Here is a 23,977-nt window from a genome sequence, read left to right on the forward strand (position 1 = left end):
ACAGCACTAATGCCCGCGCACTTTATGCTATGATGTACTTCATGTCTGCCTGCCTGTGGCTTGGAAGTGACCAAATACAAAGGGTTAATGGCAAGGACAAAAACCACAGCTCACCTGCAGTCGGCCAGGCCCAGGCAGAGCCTCACCACCTGAGACCTGCACAAAACCCGAGCGACTTCACAGCGCTAGAAACACTCTCCTGCAAACCTTACTCCAAACCTGGGTTTGAGGGCACTGCTGGAGAGAAGGCTTTCCCCAAGCCCCCAAGAACCTGCCACCTACCATATTGCTGCCAAAAAAAGAATAGTCGGAGGGGAAGGAGAATTTTGGCTCCTGCATGGACACGCTACCCAAGCAGCACGGTGGCCACGTCCCCATGCAGCTCCCAACGCAAGCAATGGGATCGTCTCTGCAATCTGCAGGGTCTCTCGTCAGCCCTGGCCAAACGTGACATCCCCGAGCACCGAGGTGCTGGTCTGGCTGGCTTTGGGTCTCTCCACAGCACAAACAAAACCACTTGGATTACCTGCTTCAGTTCTTTGACTTCATCTTTCAGTGCATAAACCGTGTCAACAAGGCTCCTACAAAAACAAGAAATCCCCCAGAACTTAGTTCTTAACATCCTTCCCAAAAGCAGCAAGGGAGTCTGCGGGGGGAGAGCAGCCTCGCTTACTTTTCCTCCGTGACAGTCTGACCGTTGCTTCTCGTCTCCTCTATGATGATCTTCTCTTCCTCGGGAAGAAGCACTTGGGGGATGGAGTCTTTGCGGGAGCCTGGGTGCAAGAACGACCCATGAGGACGAGGCATGGAGGCTCTCCCTGCCGCGCACGGCGCCCTGCACTAGCAGCCCCGGCAGCTTTTTGCACGAGCCCAGCAAATACAGCGAGGATGGAGCCAGGGAACGGCTGCTAATACTAGAACAGACCTGCAGCCACAGCAGCAAGCGCAACGGTTGCAAGAACACTCAGTGCACCTAAAGCAACATCATTAGTTATAAATGAAGTTATTTGAGTGGGGTCAAGAGCCCTTGGAAGAAACTCAGCTCCCCATCTTCAAATGCACCATCATTTGCTATTTCACTGATTTAATTTGACATCTCACTAGTGGTGATAAATAGTTTTATTTCCAGAGTTTAAGATGTTAGATAGTTGGGTTCTTATGAAGCTGCTTGTTCTTAAATACGCGGCTGATTGAGAGATAATATTCATGTTTCCTTTCTAAAGCTATATGCAACCTGAGATTACCATCAGGTTTTCATGCTGACAGCCACAGGCACTGACTAGGTTTGTTTAATTCCTAACAAGTGCCGCTCAAGTAGCTGTGTCTCATCTACCCTCCTACTTACTCATTCTCTGTGTTTAGAAGAAAAACAATGGCGAATAAACCACTAGGCAGGCGAAGCTTCCTTATCTTGAAGATTGAACACCACACAGTTTCCTAGCAGAAGCCTGATTGCTGTATGATGCAACCATCTGTTTTTTCCCAGAGGGGTTATCACCGCGGCAGACGGAGCCGAAATATTAAATAATGTGGTTGTGCGCCCACCTGAGCTGAGCGCCTGCTGGAAGCCGGCCCCGGTGCAGTACGCCTCGATCACCTTCAGGATCTGAGCATCCTCCTCCAGCGCAGCGGTACCTGTAAAGCATCGCGGGCAGCAGCTGTCACTAAAAGCCAACTGCTCTGCTTCACGTCCCCCAGCCCTGGTTCCAAACCCCTAAAGTGATGAGTGTGTCGCTGCCCTGCTGACACCGTCTCTGCAAATCTGCCCAATTCCTTTTGCAGCTTCCTTACGTTTTCTGCCTCTGTGCTGTCCTGTGGCGTTGCACACCATGACTGAAGGGTGGGAAAACACTCCTCCAGCTGCTTGTCTTAGCAAGCGTCGGAGTGGCTTTGGCTGAGGGGAGCAATGGGGGGCGGGTAGACAGAGCAGCCCTCCTGGCCGGGGGTCCCAGAGGAAACGTGCACCCAGGAGACCTGCTACAGCGCGGCAGAGCAGGACTGGGACATGGGAAGCCCTCACTTCAAACTGCATCAGTACTGACTTCTTGAGTGAGACAACTGACCTCCAGGTTTGTACCGCAGCGACTCACAAAGTGACCAAGGCCTTTCACATGAAACCCACCAGAAGTTTCCCAAAACAGGCTCCAGGGAGGTGTCGGGATGACTTTCTTTGCAGGCGAGCACCCCTGCATGGCTAGGCCCTTTTCTGTTCCCTGGTCCCCTAGCAACACCGATGCAGGACCTGACGACATGGACAGATGAGAGTTTGTCCCCGCTCGCATCTTGCTCTCTGTGATGAGTTCTATGCTCTCCAGGATGCCCTTCCATGACTGTTTGCTGATGTGCTTTTAATGCAGCTTTTAACAGCTTGGAAGTGGTTCCCTGACTCCAGAATGCTCTGTAGCCACTTCCAAACACCTCCCGTGAGCAGCAGCCTGTGGACCTGCTCACGTGTCTCAGCATTTACTGCAAGAAGGGAGGCTCTCAGAGCCCTGTGGAAGCTACTGAGCAAACAGAAACCTCAGAAAAGAACAGAAAAATTCAACACTTACTTTTCCTAATAACAAACTCTTCATCAGAAGCTTTTCTCTCAGTTTTCCTTTTTGGAAGAAACTTCTTCATTGTTTTTGGACTCTTGCTAGAATCCTATAGAGAAATAGACTCCTGTATTTAAACAGAACCAAAGGCATCTTGAACGAAGGAGCAGCTTAGGCAGAACACAGCTATCCACGTTACGCACAACACGAAAGAACTACAAAGCAGACAAGGACAAAGGTGGGGAAAATGATGCTTTTGACTTTCCCCCCAGGGGCAACCACTGCTCCCTGCAATAGCAGCGGGAATTGCACCTGCAGATCTGGGACACGGCACAGCCCTTCAGCAAACGCGACCCCCGGCCGGTATCCTGAACCTAAAGGATCCAAAAGCACTCCCAGCACTCTTAGTCCCTTTACCAACCCTGTGGTACTTGTTAGAAAACGCTGCAATAATGTTTATTTCCTTGACTCTGTGCTTATTTCTAATATAAAACAGTCAATAAATGGCATTGTTTCTAAAGGCACGCAATTTATTTGAGAGTATAAATACCCCATCAAAATATGAAGGGAAGGAAAAATAACACACAAAGTTAGTGTCTACTATGACTCCATAAGCAAGAAACAAAAGCTTTTATCTCCCTCACTGGGCTATGAGTCTTGCCAATTGGACAGAATTAGTACATTAGTAGGTTACATGCAATATAAATTCTAAGGATTCCCTATAAAAAAAAAAAAAAGGCAGAAATGCATAGAAATGCATGCCAGGAAGCTTCAGTATCATGGTCCTAAATTCTTGTTGAGGTTTTTCTCCAGATATATTTGCCAGTCACAGCTGACTGTCATGTTAGCATGCTGGTATTGCCAGGCAAAATCAGGGTCATGCAAGCAGGAGAAGCATGAACGAGAGGAACGAGCCACAGCAAGCCAGAGAGATGTATCTACTCTTACCTTTAAGATATAAGACATCCTCTACAATGAATATGCAAAGAAAGAGAAGATGAGTGTGAGAGGCTGATGACTTTATTGACCAAGTCCATTAAATCCACAGTTCTACAACACACTTAAAGGTTAGTGTTGAGATTAATGTTCACCCCCTCTGGCCCGGTTTTAGAGCACTATCGACATGCAAAGAGCACGGTGTCATGCAAAACCGAAAGGACGGCGCGTGCAGCACGAGGTGAGCGGCATTCAGACACCCGCAGGCGCCAACCAGAGCACATGCCCCTCGGTTAGTAGCAGCCTCCCGAGGCGCCGCCTGCCCGGGAGCCGCTCCTGGAAGGGCAGCGCCCGGGACGCGTCCGGTCCCACCGCGCCTGGGACGCCCCGGGGCCGTCCTGGATGCCCAAGCGTGGCCGCCCCGGCGCAGCGGGAGCCGGCGGCTCTGCTGCACGCGTGGCCAGCGGGACGAACGCACGCCCAGGTTACAAACCCTTCACCTGCTGCCAAGCGGGTTACTTGACACAAATAAAGAGAAAAGAAATCATCTGCAAGGCTGTCTCACTTTGCTAACCTGCATCCAGATACACCGCTTTACCCACAGCACCTGCTTTGTCATTTCAAATGATTACTGGAAACAGAACAGGAAAAATGACCCAATTTCAATGGAAATAACAACAGTGATGTGCGGTACGTAAGCAGGTTCTGGGGTTTCCTGAATGCAGCAAGGTATGAGGAAATGCGCACAACTGTGCCATCCCATCCTGCACTATTAGAAGCCAATTAAAGCAACACTGGATGTCTGAAAATGTTTAAACTTTAATCAAATCCCCCCACTCCCTTCCCTGCAAATAATCCTTGAAATTCATATTCATTAGAGGTTCCTTCCAATCTCAACCATTCTGTGATTCGGATTTATTTTATCTTTGTAACAAGACTCCACTTGCAGTCTAGGGCCACCGGGTCCCGTCCTACCAACCAACAGCTGTGGCAAAATGACTGCAAGTCCAGGCCTAATGCAAAGAAAGTCTCTTCACTGCCTGGGGACTTTCTAGCCTTAGCTCTGCGGGTAGGGAATAGTTGAGAAAGTGCAAAGGATCGTGGTATTAATGATATCGCTCCATCTGTGGTTTTGGCCTACATTAAACATAAATGCAATCTTTCTACTTACATACAGGAAAAACTTCTGCTCAAATTAAAGCCCCTTCCTATATTTTTTAATTCACCATGCAAACAAGAAACTGTTTAGTTTATGTTACATATTTAGAATATGCAAAGATTAAGGGTGTTTTTTTTTTATTATTTTGGAGTAATTTGATTTCCAAACTGAAATATATTATTTTACGGATTTTGAGAACCAAAGAGAACAGAACATCACAAAAATCTCTGTCCGGAGCAGCCGCCCTGGCGGGAGTTGGCTCCGTGCGGCAGGAGCCAGGGGCTGAGCCCGCTCCAGGCCCGGGCTGCGCTCGGAGCGCTGGTACCGGCGCTCCCAGGGCTGCGGTACCGAGAAAGGCCGCTGACTCAGAACCGGAGTGCTCTATCAGCAAGGGGAACGTTACCCGAGTTACGGGTGAGTAATCCCAAAAGTTTAACGTGAGGTAGGGAAGGAGAGCACTGCAGTTACCGCAGGCGAGGAGAACGGGAGCTGGGGTTTATTTTGGGTTTCCCCACGCTCCCGGGGGCCTCCCGCCTCCCAGGCGTGGGTTTGTGCGAGGGAAGCAATCCCGCACGCTGCTGCATCCCAGTGGGTTTCATCCCAGCTGCATCCCTGGGATCCCTGCACCGACCTCCGACGGAGAGAGCCGGGACAGCCGGCCGAAACCCCCGAGGAAGGGCCCCAGCCCTGCAGACCCACACGCTGCGCCTGCGGCACGGAGCCGGCTGCAGGGACAAGCATCCTTCATGCACGTGTGCAGGACGGGGCGCAGCTCCGCACAGTGTTTCCTCTTAGCATTCCCATCGACTAAGCAGCAATAAACACAGCCATGGGAAAAGAAATCTGGGCATGGACACTGGAGCCTGCCATGAAATGATGCGCAGGAGGGATTACCTCTTTGTAACTCAGCGCGGCCGAGGGCCTGAGCGGAGGAGCAGGACGGAGGCAGCTCAAGCTCCAGGGCTTGAGGATTTTGGGAGGCTCCAGCGGGCCACGAATCTGTCCAGTTGAACTAAATGTCTGAGAAAATAGGTAAGAAACAATGAAGGGTGTTAGCCACAAGTGAAGCATCCAAACAGAGGGCAATGACAAAGGTTCGCTATGGACTCCTTTGAGACACAGAGGTTGTAACCAAAATGGGACAGGATATAAAAAAAAGTTATGTGCAGCCCTGACTGTGAACATCATGTTACAAACAACATGCACATAGTTACAAACAAAACCGCAGCATTTATACAACTGCAGTTGTATAAACATGTACATGATCTCACTACCAGGGTGCATGGCAGAAGAGACAAGCTGGTTCTGAGAAGCCAGAAGTAACAAGACAGGCTGCGGGGAACCACTTACCGAATGCGCGCTCCAGGACTGAGTTTTGGATGTGATGTTGCACGTCCCTTTGGTGAGCCTCTGCAAATGGTCAAGCCATTCGTGCAAGTCTTGGCTGCTGCTGCAGGACACAGTGATCCGCTCCATCATGTTCCCTGCAGCGAAGGGTTAAATAACCTTCTTGAGAAAACAGCATAGACCCAGCAAGAAACACCAGATACGCTCAACTCCTCATGACAGCAAGCAGCTCCTCAGCTTGCAAAGCCCAGTGGTCTCAGAGAGGCCAGTGCAAAAATGTGACTGCCTCGGGCACCCAGTCCACACAAAAAAGCTGTGGAAACTTGAGGAATGAAAGTGTGCAAGGTTGTTTAAAGTTAAGACAAGCAAATTCAGTGACTAATGGAGCTCTGACATCAAATAGCACCAGGCACAAAGTGCCACTGGGGGCATGATCGGCCCTTGTTGAAAGTGTGTCCCTTACGAAAGCTTTTGTCTTAGCAAGCAGCTGGGCGCTACGCAGAGCAGGGGGGACCACGGCTCCGGGGGACGCAGAGGCTGCGAAGAGCAGGTGCCTCCGGGGGCAGCTGCTCCTCTGCTGCGAGGACGGTGCCACTGACCTGCGATCTCAAACGTGTGCTCATTCCCTTCGGCGTCGTCCAGCTTCGTCAGCGTCATCCCTGTCAGAGGCAGCCTTCCCTGGGAGGATTGAGGAAGAGTCAGTGTCTGCATCTGCCTCCCAGGCAGGTCTTGTCTTACTCGTTCCTGCCGATTCCCTTCTCTCTAGGATTTGCCATTAAGAGCTAATTTGTGAAGGCTCCAGAATACACAAAAAGCCTCCTTTAATTTATGGATCTTGATTTCTCTGCACAACTAGGTCAAACGCCCGAGAAGAGGCTCCCATGACAACTGAGTCATTCCTGGCTCATCTATCACCCTTGAAACTCGCTAGGTACAAGGCCTTTTACACAGCAGTTGGGAGCACGAACTTCCCCTGTTCTTTCTGAAAGCCTCCCGTGTCCCTCTGCTTTACATAGTGAACAGCCCACTCCCCTTAGTTCCACTGCTGGACATAATCTAAGCCCAGCAAAACCCTTCCCAAACTTTTCCTGCCTCCCTCGCCACCCTCGTACAAAACAAATGACACATCTGCACAACAGCAGCCTTTCTGGGAGGTTATTTATTCCTCCAAGGAATTACAGTAAGACAAACTCCAAACAGTCTGACTGCAGCCATTCAGGAAGGTGAGACACAAAAAAAATGCATCATTTAGGCTGCCTCATACAGTGGAAATTTTGCCTGTTTACAGTGGCCTTTAAAATAAAGGAATATCTTCCAAAACCAGCACAATGCTGTCAGTCAGCTGGCTCTTCATGCAGAGCAAAATCCCACAGCTGGGTCAGGACTCCTTGCACACCACATAATTCTTGAGAATAGCATGTAGGGCAACGGCAGGGTTTGGTTTGATTTTTTTTTCTCTTTTCTGTAATTCCATAGCACTGACACTTACCATAAGCTGTTTAATGGGCTGACAGGACCCAGGTGCTTTCAGCAAGTGCCCTGGCACGCACGGTAAAAGCGAGCCCTGCTACCTCAGCGTGGAGCATCAGCACCATGGCCGAGAGCTTTGAGCAAGCAGAGCATCTGAACTTTATGAGAGATATCTGATTTCCTTTTTCACACCTAGCACCTTGCAACTTCAAATTAAGCAGGCCTACCTGATATATGAACCCGCTCATCCGTGGGCTTGCGGACAGCATGAGCAAAACGTTCGCAAACAACAAGAAATAGCGCTCTTCTTTCTCCTGTGGGTACAGGAATTAAGGTCAGTGCCTTCTGCAGCCTACTGCGAGCCCTCGCCCGCAGCAGACGGAACTTGTGGTTGGCATCACAGCCTTAGAGAGACCAAGATCCGAACCGATTACTTGGGCTTATTTTCTTTGCAGCATTGCTTTTCTGTATTAACTGCACTACTATTTTTTTTTCTCTGAGGGAGCCTATATACATTTTTGCTTGCAGCTTGCTAATCCCAAAGATATTACTGACCTCCTCTTTTCCAACCATTTAAACGTGCCTCAGAAAACCTTATGTCTCCCAACATTTCATATCCCAAATGAGACAGGAAGGACTACAAATTACGAGGTTGTTTAACAGATCTCCCTCCCCAGGGGAAGTCGCTATAGCAAGAAAGCAATCCAGTGGTAACAGGTCCCAGGTAGTAAACACTCAAAACATGCAGCGTTCATGGGTTTAACCCTTCAGGATGATACCTGTTAAGAACATGAATGTGATGTTTCAGGACCAGCACCTGCACTTGTACTGCAGGAATCCCTCCAGCCACTTCCACAGCACGGTCAGCTCTGCGGCGGGTCACAGCAGCTGCCAGGCTGGGCACAGGACCTTGCAAAATGCTTACGCTAATGCACGCTTTAAGGCCACTCTCAATTCTCCGAGTAAGCCACAGGGAGCAAGAAGGGAAATTGATGTGCTAAGTGACACTAAAACTCCTTTTTCTGTGTTTGTTTGAAAAGCGTGCCATTGCCAGCCTGAGGCTAATCCCTCAGGACTGCTGTGCGTGGCTTCCAAGACACGCACAGTCCCGCTGTGCAGCACTCACACGGATAGAACTAGGCGTTATGTGTCAGCACTGGGCCAGCCTGGGGTCAGAGCAGCTGTCACCTGGTACAGCTGATCCCAAGAGCAAGCCAGGATCTATTTTGCCAGCAGAAGGAAGGACTGTTGCACTTACCTCGCTTCCCCCGCACTGTACCATAACCTGGGACATGTAGATGATGCTTCCCATCGTTTTGATGTCCTCGCCTTCCCAGCACTGGATGGATTCGGAGAGGATCTGCAGCTCGAGTTGTTTCCTCTTCCGCAGCTCCTGGCACTGGGACTGCAAATCACAGTGGCAGCAGTTTTTATCAACAGAAGAGCAGACTTGAACGCGGAGCATCCTCACGAAGACAGAGCCACCAGCCTTGTCCCCGGCCTGACAGCTTTAGCCAAAGGGGCTCAGTGCTGAGCGCACCCAGGGATTGCACCACAAGCAGAATTTGCCTGCGGGGCTCAGATCGTTAGCCCAGAAGAGACCCATGGCATAGAGAGACCCACGGTATATGTGTAACTATATGTGACTATATGTCTCACATAGTGACACATAACGTACAATCGGGCCTACTATTTTGCAAAAGCTGCACTAACCTTTGCACCAGAAAAGCTTGCATGGAAGTCTGCTTTGGCTCTGCCACATGAAGTTTGTTTAAAATCACATCTTAGCAAAGTCCTAAATCCATTAAAATGTCAAAGAAATTGCGAACTGCACTGAGCACGCTTTTCTTTCCAGACTAGTTCTGCCTCAGAGCACAAGGTTGCATTTTCCACACCAAGACAGTCACAAAGGTAAACGTTACTAATTTTGCTGGTGTCTGGAGACACCCTTCCAGTTCTGCCCTTCCAAAACCCAAACTGGGATCTTGGCACAATGTTGCAGCAGTGCAGTGGAGCAGGACAGAAGGCAGTTTTGGAAGCTACATCAGTTCAGAAGGGTGCAGCAGCTCTGGGCTGCTAGAGCTCCGCAGAGGGGCTGCTCTTCCAGCAACTTTCAGCAAACAGAGGGCACTGCTGACTAAGCAGAGATGACCCTGCAAATCCCTGCAAAATTTGCTCTAACCGACCATTCTGCCAAGAGGAAAAATTGCTGCAGGACCAAGGCTGGGATGAGTTTTCACCTACAGAGTTTACAGTGTGCAAACTGCTAAAAAAAATCCACAACGATCCATCACAATCTGTAGAGCAGACATCACTGCAAACCACACAGCTCTGCTCAAGCTGTGGCTCTGCAGTAACATCTGCCATAACTGTGTTCAGGAGCCTCTCTGATCCTGGACCCTGGGAGCCACGTGCATGTTGCAGAAGGGTTTTCTACCATCTCACCTCAAATCCACAGTGAATCACTTTAGTTATGCCACAATTACACTGAAGTGCTAAGTGCCCAAGTATACATTTCAACTAAAAATCTCTATCATTGACAAGTATTTCTTAAGATTAATGACATCTTTCAACTTAACTGAATTATTCCTCTATTATCTACTAGAATAAATGGAAAGGGAGTGGAGTTTCTAAGTAAATGTAACACGATCGTCCTTTCCTGTTTTCTATGAACTTTCTCCTCCCCATCTTTTATCTACACAGCTAAGCACTGAAAACTTGTATCTGCTCTGCTAAGGAAGGAAGTTGGACCACATCTGGAGTGGTTATAGTGAAAGGCATTTAGTGGCTACAGAGAGAGAACAGAGCATCTCATTAACCGAAAAAAAAAAACCTCTGCCGAGTAAAACATTGGTGCATGAGGATAGCTTTTCCCTGTCTTTTTCATCTCAATGCAAGGGGACTTGGAGGGGTGCAGGTAACTCAGCTCACTGAAATAGGCTCAGTCTTGCTCTCTGACTCATTCCCTTGCCGCTGTTTGTGCAGGTTGTTCCATTTGCTGCCGATGGCCAGGGCACCTGCAGTGACAAATACCTGCGACGCAGCCAAAGTCTGCTGATGCCCACGGAACAAATCTCTGCAAAATCAACAGCCGCTCAGTGGGCTGGGGGAGGCCCTTTCCTTGCCCCAAGGGTTGAGTCAGACGCCAGCGTTAACCTTTCCAGGGCTCATCTGAATGAGCAAGGGCTGCTACGGTTCCGTGTGGCAAATGCCGAGGGGACGGAGGTAAAAGCAGATGAAAGAGGCCCCGCCACCAGCACTGCCCACACGTGGCTTTCAGCCGCAGCGCACAGAGCAGCGAGAGATCCTCTGCTGGGGGACCACAGAGCCAGCGTGAGACTGCTGGAACGTGCAACCAAAGGGGCAACTCTGGGCTCGAACCTTGAAATTAAAGTAGTCTTTATAAACCATCTTTTCCACTCCAAAAGACTTTTTTTTTTTCTTAAAACAAGGAGACAAATGCCAAACTTGACTCATTCTTTGTGAAACGCAGCCCTGAGATGGGGTGCTCTATTTTAAGAATCGCCACCTACCACAAGAGACTTGAAGGATGTGACTGCTTTCAAAACCTCTTCATGATCTGCATGCGCCTCCTAGTGAAAGGAAAGAAAAATCTCTGAGGCAAGAGCAGCAACAGCCCAGGGAAGCGCAGAACTGTCCCTGGGTACCCAGGGCTTCCGGGCTCTGGAGGAAGCAGGACCCAGGGTGCCAACAGCCAGGACAGCAGGAGGGACAAAAATTCCCCTGGTCCCAGACTTGGCTTCCTCACCACCCTGTGCAGCTTATCTCTAACTCACCCGCATGCTGCTACTCTCCAAGCACCTTCTCCTGCACATCTAGGGCCCTACATCATAAGCTCTTTGCCATGCAGACCCTGTGCCCAGCAGCCACACAAACCACCAGGAGCTGGGGCAACGACACAGAGGTCCCCGTGGCTGTGAGAGGATGTCTGGGGCCACCTGCCCCTCAGTCCTGGATGTGGGCTGTCCTGAGCAGACCTGCTCTGTCCCCAGCTGAGCAGGGGATGCTAGGGCACACATCCATCCTGCATACCTCCCTTCTGCATGCAGCTGCTGCCCATGTCCAGACTCTCCCCAGGAGACCACAGCTCAAAACCTCACCCCTAAGGACTCAAGCAATGAGACCCCTACCACCATCCTTGGCTTAGAAACTAAGAAAAACAGCTGATGTCTATGTCCCCAAGTGCCGCGCTGCCTGATCTCTCCCTGGCTGGCCTGTGGCCACCACACCTGGGGGCAGCAGCCACAAAGGTGGGCAAGAAAGGCTCCGAACCTCTGTGCAGCTTGAATCCAATATTAAGAATCTCAGGGACTGGCCAAACCAAAGCGAGACCTGTGATTCCTGGTCTTGCTGCAAAGGTCCTGAAGTAGGAATTCAAAGGCAGAGGACAAAATTCTGGAAGGCGCACCCTCCTCATAAGGCCCTGGTGCCATACGTCCTCTCTGCTGCATGTCTAAGGGTACGTAGGCACAGCTGCATTGCCACAGCATCGCAGGGATGGTTGTCTGCACCGCTGCTGCAAGGCTTCACAGAGATGTGGAGGTACCAGCAAGGACTTGGCACTAGCAGGGGACACCCTCCTGCAGAGGGCACTTGGGTGTCTGGCTGGGCACAGTGGCCATACACAAGCTCAGCTCTGCCCTTGCTGTTTAGCTTTGCCAGCGGGGAGCAGGACAGATCTGTGCAGAGTATTATGCCCCCTCTTATACAGAAAAGCCTCTGTCTCGAGGTTTTAATCCTCTGGCTGTGGCCTGGATTTCAATGAGCATGGCTAATTTTGCCAAGTAATTAAGTGGTAAATAATGTTGGAAGAGGGAAAAGCAAAACTGGCCAAAAAACCTGACTGTTCTTTCCGTCTTCCTCACCTCCCTGTGTCCTCCCTGGAGACGTGCATCGCCCTCGCTGAGCACAGCGGCGGGTGGGCGGCACAGGAATGTCCAAGAGCTCCTCTGTCACCCACTGGGAAGGTTTCTCTTCCCCTCGCTGCGCTCGTGCTCCTTCCTGCCCTGTGGCCACGCTCCGAGCCACAGCGGCAGCTCCGGGAGCGCTCTGGCCTGCGAGCCCAAACCTTGGTGGAGGGGTGGGCAGGGCCAGGCCAGGAATGCCAGAAAATCCTAATAAAAACGCTGCATTATTACCCACTGTGCACATAAACATCAGCTTTAGCCTGGCCCTGACCTCTTGCTTCAGCTTGAGCTGGAACTGGTCCATCTTGTGTGAAGGACACGGGTGCAGAACAGGCACTACCTCCCGCAGATCCCCCTCGCCACCCTCCACTGCTTTCCTATTTTTAAGCTGAAAGTTTCCCATGCAGGTGTGACTGCCCTTTCCTCCTCCTAGGGGATTTTAGAGCGTGGTGCTCAAGTGCTAGAGGAAGGGGCAGAGCTGCCTCGTGTCACTTGGGGCTGGCTCCTGCAGCACCACGGGACACGGCCGTCCCCACGCCGCCTACCTCCATGTGCCGCTCCAGCTCCTGCAGAAGCGTCACGTACTTGTCCAGCCGCACGAAGGGCTTGCTGAGGCTGCTGGTTAGGAGGAGGATGCCTGGGTTGGCCGCACCCTGGCTCTCCATAAACTTTTCCAGCTCATCACTATAAATAGAGACAAGTATGAGAGCTTGCCGCTGCCGAGGGCTCTGCTTTGCTGCCTCCCACACTCTCCTGGCGAGCTACGCTGTTTTAAAAGCAGCCCAAAGGCCCTTCCAGGGACTCCCCAGCTGCAAACCTGGCCAGCCAGGCAAGCAGCAGCGAGCTCAGCGTTGGGCAGGACCAAACCTCCTGGGGAGGCTGCGTGGCGGCTGCTCCTGTAGCCCTGCAGTGTCCAGGGCTACACGGGTGGCAGTGCCAGTCCCCTGGCACAGTGAGGTGGCACAGGGGCTGCAGGCCCTCACGCTGCGCTGCAGGATGTCACAGCAACATCAACACAACAGCAACAGCAGGATGTGCTGGTTGGGCACAGGGACCGTGCTGGGAGCAGCGAGGCCAACGGCAGCACTCACATGGCTTTGGAAAACACGGCTTGTGCACGGCTGCGTGTCTGCCAAAACTGATTGTTTGCTTGATTTAAGAACAGGGCTCAGACTAATGAGCCAAATGAATGAGTCACTTTTCAGGAGCCAGGCTTTTCATTAGGCTGGATTAAAGTTGGATTTCAGCAGGTGGGTAAATACATTGCAAGCTTCCATTACAGAAAGGGAGGAATGAAAGAGTGTGGCTGCAGTCCTGGCTTTCCCATCACCGTGGGAAGGACGGCTAAACTGCATTAGACATGACATAATTGTAGCCTTTCAGCTTGCGCACTCTTTAGCCTGACATTACCCAAATTCAGGTGTCTGCTCAGGCAGCATATGTGGAAGGAAGATGCGATTACAGCAATGTACCAAAGACCTCTGAGAACAGCAGCTCAGAATTATCAGAATTGAGTAATTCTAGGAAATTTTCTTAGCATCTTCTATTTGCAGTGATGTGCTCCACACCACAGTGCCATATGTAGGAAAACACTCCCATCTGCAAGAATTTGAGCATTTCAGCATCGGGGCTGAAAGAGCATCTGGGTCCTTAAGCAAGAAACAGTTGGAGGAGATGCTGCTGCATGGGCTGAGCGAGGCAAACAGGAGTTTCCTGTTTTACCCATCAAATGAGAGTCTTGCACATATAGACTGAACCTGCGAGCCCAGCTCTGAACACTGATGGCACAGTTCTGTGCCCAGCACAGCTCCATGAGCTGACTGAAGCTGCCGGAGCTGAAGCTGAGGGGCTATGCCCAAGAGACCAAAGCCCCCATCCTCTTCCCAGCAGCAGGATCTCCGTTATCTCCATACCCTATTGCCAAGATCCTGTGCAAAAGCCACGATGGTCACATATCAGTAACATAAGTGACTTTTTAAAGGGGGAAATTCCACCCCAATCTCCTTCTCCCTCACTCACCTGTGCTGCGTGAGGACGCTGACTGCAGACGGGTGGTTAGCACAGTACGTCAGGTACAGGGAGCGGAACTGGGGCATCAGGTTCATGAAACAGCCTCCCACTCGCTGCTGGTTCTCAGGGAGCCTACGAGCACCAACACACCAACCATCACATCAAGGCTCTTGCCCTGATAGGTCTCCAGCCTCCTCGGGGGATGTTACCACCTGGGATAATTTCCCCTCTTTCCACTGACAACCCTACCCTCATGCCTGCCAGATCTCCCACCCTGCCCATGTCTGTGTCGTTAGGCTTGTGGCACTTCTGTGTCGTGTGTTTCAGCAGACACCTTAACAGTAGAAATGGCAAAGTTTCTCCTGCTTTCCCTCCTCTCAAAGCACTATCTGCTGCCTTTCTTCCATCCTGTTATTTTCTTCTGCATGTGACAAGCCTAAGACAGCAGCCAGGATGAATGTTAACGAGTGGGTCTTTCTATTATTTTTAGACACAGTCTAATAGCTTAACACCCCCAATGCCACAGCAGGAGCTTACTTTGCAACTTCTTCCAAAGCTTGGTTCAGCGTTTGCTGAAACGCAGAGATTTCTTCCACATTTCCCAATAACGCCGCGATGTCCACAGCACTGAGCCTAAAAGGATAAAATCACAATTAGCATCAAAGAAATGCTGTGCCTCTGAGCAGACCTTTTAGGAGGATCCCCACAGCATCTGTAAGCTGTCCTTTCAACAGGGCCCAGAAATTTCCGTTTCCCCCAGATACATCACTGAACATGATAAAAATACCAAAATCCATGATCTGTGAGCTACAGAGCACAACCTCCTGGAGAAGATGTCTGCTGTCAAGGATTAACTTAATTGGATTTTAATCACACTAATCTTCTCAGAAATTTAGCTGTCTAATAGACACAGACAGATGGGATTTCTTAAAAGGGTGGGCAGGGAGACATGTGCACAGACACAGGGACAGCTTTGTCTTCACAGATTCATGCCGTGGGTTTTCCTACGCGAGGAGGGTCTCCTAATGCAGCCCCTCACTAGGGTTTGCTCTGTTCCGTGTGTAATGCTGGGTTTTTCCTAGCCAAAGGTAATGCCCTTGCTCCTGTCATGCTCAGAGCCAAGCGCCTCACTGTCACTGCCTCGCAATCGTAAGCGATTCGCTGCCTGCGGGGTAGCGAGGCTGAGAGGATGAGAATTTTTCATAGCAGAAGATATCTCATGCGAAGATTGGGGGAAGGAAGGAGAGATTTAAACAGACGGGCCTGAAGACACGGCTGTCTCCTCTCGCCAGAGCGGGGATGTGTAACCGTCTGCCTGCTGCCCGCGATGCCGCGGGGCTGAGCGCTCCTCCGGGCAGCGCGCTCGGCCCAGGGGCTCCTGCCCCAGCACCGCTGCAGCTCCACGGGCAAGGTCCCGCGCTGGGCACTGTTGGGGCAGGCAACTGCAAAGCTGAGGTGAACGGCCCGGGATAAAGCTAACTACACTGAGTATTTTAGACATACTGAATCTATTGGTGCAAATCTGTTGATATGCAGCGAGCTGACTGTCATCATGGCAGGGAGCATGAAGCAATCCCATGGACGTGACTGGGTGTGTGCTGACTCCAGAGCACGCTTGCCAGCACCGATGGAAAACACAGCGACCTACTACCATAGGTAAACCTTGAGAGAGGCACTTGGTTGTCCAAATGTTGCTCTGCCCATGGGGGACAGCAGCATGCTCTTTCTGAACAAGGAGACAATTTAGGCAGATCACAATATAGATGGGGACTCCTGACTTGCTCAGCAGCAGTTCGGACTAAGCGAGCGGCAAGCTGACCAGAGAGCATAAACCTCCTGGCTCGCTAAGGGAAGAGATGACTATGCGATGCCACTTGGGGCTGAGAAGCCACAACAAGACACATTACAAAGGAAGAAGCCATGCAAGGCATGCCGCCAGGAAACATGCATGCCAGGACAGTCACAGATGAGCTTGCAGATGAATTGTAACAGTCAGCAACTACCAAAAAGAAATGCCCATCTCGAACACAACTGAATGCCTGCACAACCACTGAGGAATAGGGAAGAGCAGAAACCTGTACAAACATAGTCTTTTTTCTTGTTCACAGAGAAGTTCTAAGGCTTTACAAGAGCAGTAACAGGCCCTAAACATTCAAAAGCGGAAAAGTAATGAACTATGGTCAATTTACAGGGTTCTGTCCATCTCAGATGTCCTTATATCTTACTTATCATAAGACTGGAGGGGTCTTAAGTAAGTTCCCAGAAGTGATTGGAGTTCCTTCGCATAATCTCGTTCTGTTTCCAGAATATTTTGCAACACCTAGGGTGAGAGACAGAGGACCGAGTAGAGCTTAGTACTAGTGACTAGTTACAGGAATATGACATCAGCTTCCAAGCATGGGGCAACCACGGAACTGTATGTTAAGTCCATAAATGCATTTACATTTGTTAACACAGAACCCAGAATGCTCAGAAAAGCCCTAGGGATCCAATTTATGGATTTCACTTTGCAAACTGGGGGAGTCCTGGAAAATGGGTGTTAAGGGCTGCTCCTTCTTCTCTGGCAAAGCATGAAGACAATGTGAATTCAGATTTGAGGTTTGTATTTGACCCCCAAAAGCCTCATGCCTAACCCTGCATGCATAACTGGCTGCCAAGGAATGCAAACAAATGGTCTGTGCATGCATCCTGGGACCACCGTCTGCACATAGGCAGGCAACGTTTAAATGAAACAGTGGCCAGAACGAAGACGGCTCCTGCAACACTTCAAGCCAGAGCACAGCTCGCTTGCCCCTTTGAGGAAGGGCTGAGTTCAGTTTGGTGCTGCTAATTCAGCTCAGCAGCGAGGTCGTCTCCAGCAGAAGGGTAGTCGAACCCACTGCCTCCACGATCTCCAGCTTCACAGTGTTGATGGGGCTTTGGAGACAGTGGAGGTGGTTCCCAGCTTTCCGGGCACGCTGTTCCCGCTTTGCTTTCTTTCAAAATATATTCTGACATGCTGATGAACACGTTTCACCCCTGGAGCCGAGAGCCAGGGATGCTCACATGCAGGCATTTTAGTTCTCTTGCACCAAAGGGCTTATTCCAGGCTGGACACAGCAGGAAGGTACCTGCCCCCGTTTGCTAGACATTACTGCTCCTGGAGCAGGGTGGCAGAAAAGGAGATGTTTCTCTACCCCTTCTGCTGCTGCAGTTCGGGGCCTGGCATGTTGACCTCCAGAACCAACTCCAGTGAACAGCTCAGGCTGTGAACTGCAGCAGCTGCCCCTTCTCCAAGGGCTGTAACTCCTGGCAAAGCGCAGGATACACAGCTCAGAGTGCAACATCTCCAGCCCCCACAGCTAAAGCAAAGAAGGGGATCGTGGACCAGAGCTCTACTTTGGCTTGCTTTGCTCTGTGACACAATTCATTATCTCCCCATCTCTATTAGAGGAAGATAACTGACATTCAAAGGAAAGGACTGGAACAGAAACGTAATGACTTTTTCTCCAACACTGATCTCAAAATTGCTGAGTTCTCAGTTGTCTACTTCAAGCTCTCCTTTAGAGATCTTGCAGCATCTTCCTTTTGGGGTTTATTGTATCGACAACCCAGCAAGCACCCTGAATCAAGGAAATGGCAACAGCTGCATTTAAATACAGAGTCACATCCCCAATTGTTACAAATTGCTTCAATGATTTCTAAGGGAAGGAGCCAGTTCAGAAGATTAATAATATGCTACTTATTAAAATGTACAATCAGCGCTTTAAAACTTACCACAGGGTAATAATTCTTTGTCAGCTGAGTGCTTTCAAGTCCTTTTAATGCTTTGGGAGAGAGTGGTTTATCTGCACAAAGAAATACATCAATAAATTATATTGCAGAACCCCCATTATCCTACAGGAATGTTGCCGCCCTGGCATGTCCAGCAGACTGAAAAAAAAAAAAAAAAACCAAAAAAAAAAACCCACTAACAACAAAAACTCCACTTCTGTAAACACAGAAGTTCAACTACAGGGCTTGTTTGTCTGCTTTTCCAGAAGCAGGAGCAAACTGAAGGCGTGCACGACATGGGCAGCTGGGGAAGTCGCACCAGGCCCAGAGCGCAGCCTCCGTCGCTGCCGTTTACAGGTTTGCTCCGATATCCCTGGCAGCAGCTCCGTGGCTGGTGCTCTTTGGAACTCAGCGTGGCCTCCCCACCCCGCCAACTTCGGGTTTTAAAACTGTAAGTCCATCCAATGCGCTGCATAGCGGGTTGCTCCAGGCAGTTCGCAGGTATTTGTCACTCCTCCAGACTCACTCGGGTCCCTGGTGCGAGGCCCTGCGCGCGGGTCCTGACTGCGACCCTCACCCACTGCAGGCGATGGGTCTGCGCGGCAAGAGCCCGAAACCCGCCAGGCACTTCTGCCCTGCATTGCAGCTACAGCGGCTCGCAGGCAAGCACTTCCACACTGACGGCAGGGGAGAAGCTGAAGTTGATAGATCTAGCCCCTGGAAAGCACAGCTTGATGTATTTTCTAATGACTGCCCTTGCGGAACTTCCTGTCGCTTCCGGCCCCTGAGCGCTGTGCTTCATTTACAGGCTCGCGGGAGCCCTGCTCCGGGCGCACGAAGGGCGCCGCGCTGCCCCACGACAAGCTCCCCCTTGTGTCCCCTACTGCTTGAGGAGACCAGGCCCGCAGCTCGGACGGAGGCTGCGGAGAGCAGCGATGCAGCGGCCGTGGCAGGCGGGAGCGCTACGTGGGGACACAGTCCCTGTGTCAGCCACTTGCACGTGTCCCGCAGCAAGCAGACAGTTTGCTGGCTTTTTTCCCTGTCACCCTGGAGGAATGAACCCTCCTGCCACATCGAGGCTGGAGGGAGGACTCAGGGGGCAAGGCTTTGCAGAAGGAAAAATCTGGCAGGCACCCATAGGGAGCAGTGGGAGCTTCGTCCCCTGCTTCTCCAAGGTGCTGCTGTTCCATGAACTCCCGTCTGACTTCCCCCACGGGACCAGGGTTTGCTCTGCTTTTCAAAACGTTTCCCTTCTCCACTCGCTGACTTAATTAGTCATTCAGAGGCTGTGCCAAACGAGCCTTCCATCTATGTGTAACATCCGGCTCCAGCTCAGACATCATTTCCCAGAGGAAAACAGTGGGAGATGAGATATTCTAACAATGATTTTCCTTTTCGTTTAGATTTAAATAAAATCTGGCCTAATTCTGCAGGATCGCTCATTAATCTTATTCTTCCCTATTTTGCTTTTTTGCTTCCAAGCATGGGAGCAGGAGTTATAAATTCTGCATTCGCTTTGCGAACCACTCCCAATGTCTCCCAGCGTTTGAGGTCAGGGCTGATCCTGGTCCCTAAGCACAGCACCTGACACATAAAGGTTCTCTGTTGAGGGTAAGTCCTCAATGCAAATGAGGAGATTTAAGTTGGATGTTTTAAAAAACAAGTTTACTACCCCTCAGTGGTGCGGGAAACCCAGCCGGGTGAGCGGTTTGAATGGACACGGGCCACCACAGGGCAGGTAGCCAGGGGAATCGCCCACGTCATCATCACTGCACCTCTGGTTAAAAGCACATCTCAGAAAATGCCACCAACACTCGAGGCAAAGCGCAATGAAGGCAAATGGCATCAGACCAATCATTCCCTCTCTCTTCTTTTCGTGACACTGCCTCCAGCTTCGCAGCAGAAGATGCATCTGGAGGGAAAATGTACTCTGTGAAATCAACCATAGCTACACAAGAAAACAGGGAATTGTTCCCTATGGCCACATAGTTTTTGTTGGCTTATTCATGGAGATCACAAGCATTCATTCTGCCACTGCCAGAAATGGCAGGATCAGAGCCAAAAACATAGGCCAACAAAGGCCTTAAACAAAAGGTAACTCTGTGCTTAGCTGCTGGAAAGAGCCGCTGCTTCCCCACGACAAAGGGAGCGAGGCAGAGCCACAAAGCGAGCTCGTCCGCGTCCTCCCGTGCTGGAAGCTGCCCCTGCTCCTGCCCGTGCTCCTGCCTGGACAGGGCATTGGACACGCAGCACTGGAGAACAGGGAGAGTCACGCGAAAGGCGAGTCTTCCCCTTCTGGTCCCATTCATACCTCCATTAGCACGCTTGCTTTGAGCACACTAACAGCCCTTAATAAATAGCAGCAATTTCCCAAAGGCATAAGGATCTGCACTGCATTATACTGCTGTCATTCAGTCAGCCCTTGAAAGCAATTTGCTTACCGGAGGATTTGATTTCTCTGACGTAGTTGCTTGGGAACCAGCCTGTTTTTCCATTCAGTGTCCCTTCCCACCAGCCCCCTTCTTCAACTCGGGTAACATAAATAATGTCTCCCTTGTTAACAGAGAGCTCATCCTCGTTGGTCTGCTTAAAATTGAACCTGGCCTTTACCACCAGCTGATGACTGCCATTCTCGGTCATCTCCTATGGAAAGAAACACGGAAAAACATTAGCAAAGAATCCAAAAGGCAAAGCACAAGGACCAGCCACTGCTTTTTCTTGTTGTTACAGCTGGCTTTTCAGTATTGCATTTTTAACACCAATAGTATTATTGCTCTTCTGTAAGTATTCCCATCAGAGATTCAAAATGTCCCTCCCAAATATTAACTAAGCTTCATAGTGCACTGCAAGGCAGATAAGCATGGTGCTCCTCATCTCACAGAGGAGAACCAAGGCTTGGAGAAGCTGCCGGACAACCTCCAGCTGGGGCAGCAAAGCTGTGATGGAGCCCAGGGCAGAGGGTCATTTTGGCAGGCTCGACCCACAGGCACCACCCACACCCCTCAAACCCTTGATTAGATTTTAAATAAAGGTTACCACAGCCTTGGACTGTCTCCTTAACACCCTTGCGGCCCGTGAAGCTGTGCCGTTGGAGGTAGCGTGGGGATCTTCAGCTGTGGAGCTATGGGACGAGAGCTGAGAACATGGTCTTTTGGACGGCTGGTCTGCTGAGGTAAAAACAAAGCCTGTGTTTCACCCGCTGTGCTTCACCCCACCATCCACGCTCAGCGACTCAACAGCGGCACAACGGCTGCAGGAGCATCTAACAGAGCAGAGCGGCTGGTGCACCTCCCACGTGGGCACCCTCGTGGGCAGGGAGGGCGGCTGTGCAGAGCTGACAGTTTTGCTGACTCTCTTCCACGACGGAGTAAGTTGAGCTGCATCTCAAGGCTCCCCTAGGCTATGTCAGTCTAACTAACCCCACACTGAGCCAAGTGCTGCCCCAGTGACAATGTTGGTGGCATCCAGGCTAGCACTGCTGAAGGTATTTCAAAGATTAGCTCACACGTGAGCATCTTCGGTCGCCACTGCAGCTGCTGGGGGCTTCCTGGCAGCGCGGGGAAGAGCGCTGAGCAGCTGCTCCACACAATTGCTTCCCTATTTAGACGAGTCCTCCTGGGTTCATTATACAGCTGGAAAACGCTATGCGCAATTTTGATTACTGTTCATGGACTGCTGCCATTAACCATGCGAGTAACGGGTGCAGATTACACGGAGGAAGGACAAGAGTGTCACCCTCAGGAGAGTGGCAGCTCACAGGAAGGACCGAGCCTGACCCCTCATGCCTGATGCTGGAGATGATGATGATGCTCTGACACTTACTTCTGCTTCACGATTAATTATTTGTTTCTATGTTGCTACTGAAAAAACTTGCTGGATGGTTAAAAAAACTTCCCAGTCACAACTGCCTTGGGCTGAGACTGTTATCAGGGGCCTCAGCACAAAGGGCAGTATCAGCTACTACAGAACCTCCTGCCACTCAACGCAGAAATCTGCTTGGATGCTGCAGAGCAGCAAAAACACAAGTTTCAAGCCACTGCAATTTCCAGTAGTTCTCTGCTACTGCCTTTCATACAACAACGTGGAAAAGCAATCAAATCATCTCCATCCTCTGCGCCATCAGGCACAAACAAAGCAAAGGCAACTATTACCATTTCAGTAAACTGTCGTGCATGGTTAATTTAGAGTTCTCCATGCCTTGTTTTTAAATTTAGGAACATTTCTGTATTCCTAAAAATCTGCTTTCTATCTGTGCCTACGAACCACCTGGGAAGCCTGGGGAGAGGAGACTGCAGTCCACTGGCTTCCCTAGCCTGGGCATGCAGCTCCCCTGTAAAATACAGGGTCTTTCTGTGAATGTTTTGCACCAGGACAAGGTGACCAAGCTCTCTCCAGAGGAGCTGCTGCCACATATGTGTGCAGGAACTAGCAAACACAGACCATAAGGCTGCCATGTGCCCATTATCCTCCAGTCTCAACGTCAATATGGAAAAAACATCCCGAAAGGGAAGTTTGGTGGGAGTTACAGGAACTCAGCCAGGCCCTTTCTTCTCCCCAGAGAATTGTTGCTTAAATAGAAAAACATCTCGGCCTTGCACCGGACCAGGAGCAACACAAACCGCGGTTCCTTTGGAGGGGGGCTGCCTTTTGCTCTGCCCTCTCCAACGCCTTGCACAACAAGGACACACGAGGCCTGTGACTGCCAGGCACTGCTGCCTGGCAAACCAGCATCCCCCGCGGCCCCGGCCTGCCGGGATGAGGGACAACACCCGTGCTAAACGCGGGTGCTGTCGGTGACTCAGTTCGGCCTCTCGCCTTGTTACACAACTGCCCGATGACCACGCAGCGAAGTCTCCGCTCTCCCCACTGCAGCAGCAAGAGCAGAACCCTCAGCACGGAAAACCACTTTGTAAACACAGTTTTTCCCCTCTGAAGCATCCTGCTATTTGAGCGGGAGTGGTTTCAGCTGTTCCCAGCGCCTCGCAGACCAGGAGGGGTGGACAGCTGCCAGTTTGAGATGTTCTTCCCTCAATTTGTTCTAAAAAGGGAGGGCGTAAACCGCGAGTCTAGACTTCGCCACTTATTCAAGCGGCGAGCAACAGTCCCACGGAAATGACTTGGTTACTGTAGATTTTATGCTTCTCCCCACCCCTCCCTCTCTTCCAAAGCTTTTATAAATATCTGCAGCAACCTAGAAACAAATGTAAAACTGACTTTGACAGTTTGGCAGCAAACCGTATCATTTATATTGCATCATGACAGCGCCCTATTTTATGCCTGGTCCAGCATAGAAGGCTGCTGCCATACGTTGTTTAAACTATGGCTAAAATAGCTGGTTTTTCTGTTCACATTCTTACAGTATTTTAGGCAGATCAGCCCAGCCTCATCCACGGTGGCTGCGTTTCCTCCCCTGCCCTCTCCTGCAGATAAAGCATCGAGTTCTACATTGCTGGTGTTTGACAGACAGCTGCTGCTCTGAGTTTATACATTACAAAACACGCTTCCAGTTATGTCCATAACAGGATCCATGAAGACACAAGGACTTAGGCTTCAAATGGATCCTCAGAAAGACACTGTCACTTGACTTCCTAAGCTGTCACCTACTTGTCTCTGCCTCCCACGAGGGCGTCAGGATGCCGCGGCACCAGAGGTAGGGGCTGTGCCACAGCCCGCGGGATATGGGGCTGGAAGCAGCTGGGAACAGGCTCGCAATCCCTCCTGCAGAGGGGCAGCACCACAGGGAAGCAGAGGGATCACTGCAGGGAACAGGCAGCCAAGCACCACCGGGACCAGCTTCCCTGCCCGGTCCTGCTCCCCCAGCTCAGCCTGCTCAGGGC

The 23,977-nt window shown here is 50.8% G+C and overlaps 1 protein-coding gene across 1 annotated transcript in view; it reads right to left on the reverse strand.

Moving 5' to 3' along the window:
• Positions 1-23,977, reverse strand: part of ARHGEF6 (Rac/Cdc42 guanine nucleotide exchange factor 6) — a 33,505-nt gene that overhangs the window by 453 nt on the left and 9,075 nt on the right. Inside the window, exons 4-21 of the mRNA XM_010226590.2 lie at positions 21,177-21,304; positions 20,582-20,783; positions 18,144-18,214; positions 16,613-16,707; positions 14,925-15,020; positions 14,397-14,519; positions 12,923-13,061; positions 10,983-11,042; positions 8,708-8,854; positions 7,677-7,763; positions 6,579-6,657; positions 5,983-6,116; positions 5,527-5,652; positions 3,486-3,506; positions 2,553-2,646; positions 1,546-1,635; positions 674-773; positions 527-581 (exon numbers count right to left, since the gene is read on the reverse strand). Coding sequence (XP_010224892.2) covers positions 527-581; positions 674-773; positions 1,546-1,635; positions 2,553-2,646; positions 3,486-3,506; positions 5,527-5,652; positions 5,983-6,116; positions 6,579-6,657; positions 7,677-7,763; positions 8,708-8,854; positions 10,983-11,042; positions 12,923-13,061; positions 14,397-14,519; positions 14,925-15,020; positions 16,613-16,707; positions 18,144-18,214; positions 20,582-20,783; positions 21,177-21,304 — 1,847 coding nt within the window. The remainder of the gene's footprint in view (positions 1-526; positions 582-673; positions 774-1,545; positions 1,636-2,552; positions 2,647-3,485; positions 3,507-5,526; positions 5,653-5,982; positions 6,117-6,578; positions 6,658-7,676; positions 7,764-8,707; positions 8,855-10,982; positions 11,043-12,922; positions 13,062-14,396; positions 14,520-14,924; positions 15,021-16,612; positions 16,708-18,143; positions 18,215-20,581; positions 20,784-21,176; positions 21,305-23,977) is intronic.

The sequence above is a fragment of the Tinamus guttatus genome, unplaced genomic scaffold (assembly GCF_059628265.1).
Source record: "Tinamus guttatus ecotype Peru unplaced genomic scaffold, ASM5962826v1 Tinamus_guttatus_pri_ptg000287l, whole genome shotgun sequence".
NCBI classification, from domain to species: Eukaryota; Metazoa; Chordata; class Aves; order Tinamiformes; family Tinamidae; genus Tinamus; species Tinamus guttatus.